The sequence below is a fragment of the Cryptotermes secundus genome, unplaced genomic scaffold (assembly GCF_002891405.2).
Source record: "Cryptotermes secundus unplaced genomic scaffold, Csec_1.0 scaffold271, whole genome shotgun sequence".
Lineage (NCBI taxonomy): Eukaryota > Metazoa > Arthropoda > Insecta > Blattodea > Kalotermitidae > Cryptotermes > Cryptotermes secundus.
The window spans coordinates 582733-587823 of NW_019731219.1; the positions used below are offsets into that span (position 1 = coordinate 582733).

At 35.0% G+C, this 5091-nt stretch overlaps 1 protein-coding gene across 11 annotated transcripts in view; it reads left to right on the forward strand.

Annotated features, from left to right (window-relative positions):
• The window catches only part of LOC111866429 (protein bric-a-brac 2), an 83775-nt gene that overhangs the window by 52944 nt on the left and 25740 nt on the right, over positions 1 to 5091 (forward strand). For 3 of the 11 annotated variants that reach the window (XM_033752252.1, XM_023855383.2, XM_033752254.1), the window contains one exon: positions 1261 to 1283. The exons of the other annotated variants lie outside the window; for them this stretch is intronic. In XM_033752252.1, the coding sequence (XP_033608143.1) occupies positions 1261 to 1283 (23 nt within the window). The remainder of the gene's footprint in view (positions 1 to 1260; positions 1284 to 5091) is intronic. 11 annotated transcript variants of the gene reach the window in all.

The following is a 5091-nucleotide window of genomic DNA, read 5'->3' on the forward strand; positions in this document are numbered from 1 at the left end:
TTAATGATAATGCTGTGTCGCATTTTCACCAAATTTTGAAGCGTCAGCAAAAACAAATGTCTCTAGACAGCTTTCTAGTAAAAAAGAATTAGATATATATCATAAATAATAAACTAATTATTTCGATTTTTTTTGTTTTCTGCAAATCGAATTCGCATTCCAGGTTGGTTCATTCCGCATAGAAGAAAAGATGATGATTCACGCTCCTTAACAATGTATATATAATTTTCTTTGAATAAACATTATACATAAAATTTTTTGAGTATTTTTTTCAGCATGGAACACATTATCGTATTTTACATTAATTTATGTGGGAAAAACTGTTTCTCTTAACGAGTGTTTCGTATTACAAGTAAGATTCTGGAACAAATTATGCTCGTTAAGCGAGGTTCCACTATAATACCATATTTAATTTATATTAATTGTAAATTTTTTTACATAACAGAGTAATATTGTGAAAACATTCAGTGGTTGTGCTAAAATGTTAATAACACATTGATGATGGCCCTTTAAGGGTTGAAACATGCTGGATTGTTGAAAATGTATAATCTTTCTATTTTCATTATGCTTATTAAATATAGCTGGATTAACCTTTCCCATGTCATGTTTAATATTTTCCATGCTTGATGTTTTCCCCTAGTGTGTGGTTTCTGGCATATTCTGTGAGCGCCTTCCTGCCTCTCTGTGTTGCTGACAGTATATTCTGCAATCAGCCTTTTATTTACATTGTTTTTATTTTTGTTCTCGTGAATGATCTGAGATGGTTGTTCTGTTATATTGGACTGATATGAATAAAAAAGGTAAGCAACCGAACTTGAAATTTTGGCTGAAAAATGAATAGAACTTAGTAATTTTTGTAATATTTTGAAGCCTGGGAAGAATTAGGTTTATTTCTTCATGAAACATTTTCTCCTTAGGAAGTCATTCAATTCTGTCAGTACGGCTGTAAGAAGGAATAATGCAGTGCATTCAACATTAACTTAACTTCAAATACCTCTTTGTGGCTGATGCAACAAAATTGCTTTGTACCAGTTTACTTGCATGTATTATAACTACAAATTATGCTTGCATAACTGTTAACTGCAGGTGTTCTATGCCTGTATCATTTCCCTTTGTACATGTTCTATACACATTCATGCCAATTGAGTCTTTATCATTTTAGCTGCTGCGTTTGGTACCATAATGTTGAGTTCATATAGAATTCAGGTTTTGTAGCTGGCAGATAACTGAGGTAACAGACCATATGTCTGTCTGTTACAGAGCCCAGTGGGTGTGACTACAAGGTAAGAGAATGGTAGCCATTCATCCAGAGCACCAGCTCCTCAGGAAATTCATTGTGTATTCAGGAATAATTTTGAGTACCTTAGGTTAAGTGTATTTTGGTCATGGAACGGGATCCTCTCCAAAACAGCGTGAAGCATATGTCTGCAATGGAAAGAACATTATAAATATATGAAGAGTCTCGGTCTTTTCCTTTTAGAATAATTTCCATGGTAGCTATCATAAACTATAGTGATGGTTCAAGTATTTTGTAGACCATGATCTCAGACCAGTTTTCAATGGAATTTCTTTATTGTTCTGTGCTTATATGTAATTAGTATGAAATTAAAGAGTATGTATTCTTTGCCAGTATATTTACAAGTTGATCATGACACAGTTTTTGTACACTGTTTTGTTTGCATTACTTTTCTTCACATATATGTATTTGACATGTTTCCAGAAATGCACTGCATCTGCATTATAAAGACCAACCAATAGTGCTGTTTATGGAAACAATTGCTGTTCATTCTGAGAATCATATGAAACACTGAAGTGTACTATATGGGCAAAATGCAGATTTCTTTACTTTTAGAAAGGGTTGTGCATACTAATAACTACGTTATTCTGAGTGTTCAAATACTAATTTCTGTGTTGTAGGCTGTGTTTTAAAGTATTTGGTTTGAGCATTGTGACTTTAATATTTTTTAGCACAGTCAGCAAGGGTAGGAAAGTGAGTGGACACCAGAGCTGGTCTGGCGTGAATGGATGAGAGATCTCTTGCTTCTGCCAGGAATTAACCCATACTTTTTGTTCATTGAACCTGTAGTCTAATTATGAAAATGTGCTGTTGAACCATAAATCTCAATGCAATAATAATAGAATTCAGATTTAAAGAGAGAAAAATCTTGGCAAGCAGAACCTTTAATCATTACTGTTCAGTTAGAAAGTTTGTTGACTCTGTGATCTCATCATCATAGGGAGACTTACATATTAATAACCAACTGAAATGTCTACTGTAATAATGATATCACTACATTTCCTCAATTTAACTCCCTTTGGTAGGGAGGAGAGAGTTCAAGGAAAATTGATTCGTGGAACTTAATGTGACTTACTTTCAGTCATGCCATGCATATGTGGATAAGTTGCACATAACTCCTTTCCCAATTTCACAGATAAAAATTATAAGGTAGTAAAAGTTTTTACCGGGCCTTTCAGACTGGAGACATTTAAGAAACAAACATGATAAAAAATTGTGGCATCAGAAATGTATCAAAGCTAATACTATGCTGTTCATATTCTTATTCATATTTAATGTGTCTTCCAGAGATGTATGTACATAGATATAGAATCCATCATTGTTTATACCACATAACAAAATAATAATAAGATATTTAATCATACAATATGAATCCAACTGGATATCACAAAGTACAAAACAGACATATGCATGTATGATAGGCCACATATAATGTTATCACTCACTATGCAAGGTAATACTATAATAAAATAATTGATCATACGATATAAATCTGACTGTACGTTCATTTCACAATAACAATCCTATATATACAAAATATAAAACATGCACATATATCTACAATATTATATTGTAGCGTGTTGTGTGTGTCACACTACAAATAAATGTACGCCGTGGTATTTGGTATAGCGAATTTATTCCGTTCGCTCACCTTACACACACCTTACAATCATCTCCACTTGCAGTGTTACAAATACTGCTTACAATAACTTGGCCGACACTGGACTGTCCTCTCTGGCGGTTGTTCCAAGACTGACTGTGCGAATGCATTCAACCCCACTATATAACCTTGGTCGCTGCTATGCAACGAACCCTTTGTTATAACCATGGAGACTCCTGTTAGAACTACAATAGAGCGATTGTTGTTTCCTATGCAACGGTCTGTTCTAGCATTTCCATAGAAGTGACTCTTCTGGATTCCAGACACGTTACAATATATATAATATCATAATACACATACATGGCTTAATTATAAAATCTTATTGTTTTAATCCTATTGCAAGTCATGTTTCAATTAAAAAAATTCGTCAATTGTATAAAAGGAATTCTGTAATAAGAATGTTGTCAAATTGGATTTATAACTCGTCTCATTAAACATAGACTTAATTTCAGTCGGCAGATGGTCAAAGATCTTTACTCCCATATAACATACGAGGGAGTACCCAAAAGAAACCAAACTTATTTTTTTTAAACTTATTTATTCAAATTTTAAGCACAAACCTTCAATCCCCTTCAAAGTACTCTCCACTTACACTAATACACTTGTCTAGTCTTTTATTCCATTTTTCAAAACATTGTCTAAATTCGTCTTTTGAGATGCTTGACAGCGCCTCCGTCATTTTTTCCTTTCATGTCTCTTTTCACTCGAATAAAAAAAAAGTCGCATGGGGCAAGGTCGGGTGAGTATGGAGTTTGAGAAACAGGGGTCATACCATTTTTGGTCAAGAATTGTCGTACAGACAGGGCTGGGTGAGCAAGGGCATTGTCATGATGGAAAAACCAGTCACCTGACTGCCACAAATCTGGCCGCTGAGCTCCAAGTCACTCCCGACAGCTCCACAATTTCTTCAAAGGTCCATTGTCGATCTTCCTTGATGATTTCACGAATTTTTTCAACATTTTCATGTGTTNAGTCGGCTTATTGACTCAAGAATGTTAGCTCTATGTGCTCATAGCAGCAAGACGCAGTACTACAAAAATTCTGTCCACAAAAAAATTAGTTCAGTTTCTTTTGGGTACCCCATCGTATTCCTTTTTGGAATAGTGTTAAGTTAGTTTGGGGTTAGTACCTATCATAAATAGATCTGGTATTAAATTTGTGTACTTGGGAATTAAAATTAAATGATTCCCTATGTGTTATGATAAACATAGAGATTGATAAAATATACTGTGCTTGTAAGGGGAGAATACCGAAATCTCTAAATAAACTACAACACAAGGCTCTCTTTGCTGAGTTCGTCATAATTCTGATTATCCTTTTTTGTATCCTGAATATTCCTATGCTGTATGAGGAATTGCCCCAGAACGTTATCCCATAATTTAATTTCGAATGCACATACGAATAATATACTGTTCTTAATCCCTCCACTGATAAAATGGATAACTGATCGCATTGCAAAACAAGATCTGTTTAACTTAACAACTAACATATCAATATGATCTTTCCATGTTAAGAGATTATCTATTTTCAGTCCCAAAAACGATATGTTAGAATTGCTTGAAATTTGGTTGTTTAGATAACTGACCTCACTGTCCAGGGTTTTGCTATTTTTTGTTTGAAACTGAAAAAAAGGGGGTTTTCATAATCTATTGTTAACTGATTTGTTTCGCAAACCATTCATTAGTTACGTAGGTCGTACCGAAAGTCAGGAGCAACTCTTTTTTGCGTGCAACCTGGGAACAGCAGATGAAAGAGAGTACAGTGGTAGGTGGAACCAGTTGTTGCGTTAACATTGAGTGTCTTGTGATGTCAATAGCTTGCATCACATGACCAGTATCACTCCTAACAAAATGGCCAACAATGATATGTCGTTTTGCCAGCGTGCTGTGATCGAATTTCTTGTGAAAGAGGAAATCTCTGCTGCAGAAATTCACCAGAGACTTCAGTGTGCTTATGGAAGTGTGCATGGGTGTGAGCAGTTCGAAGATGGGTGAAACATTTTAAAGATTGGAACACCAGCATCGAAGATGAGCCTCAGAGCGGTCGTCCTCGAACAGCCTCAACTGAACGCAACAAGGAAAGAGTGGATGAGATAATTGAAGATGACAGGCATGTGACTGTGGACACAATAGCC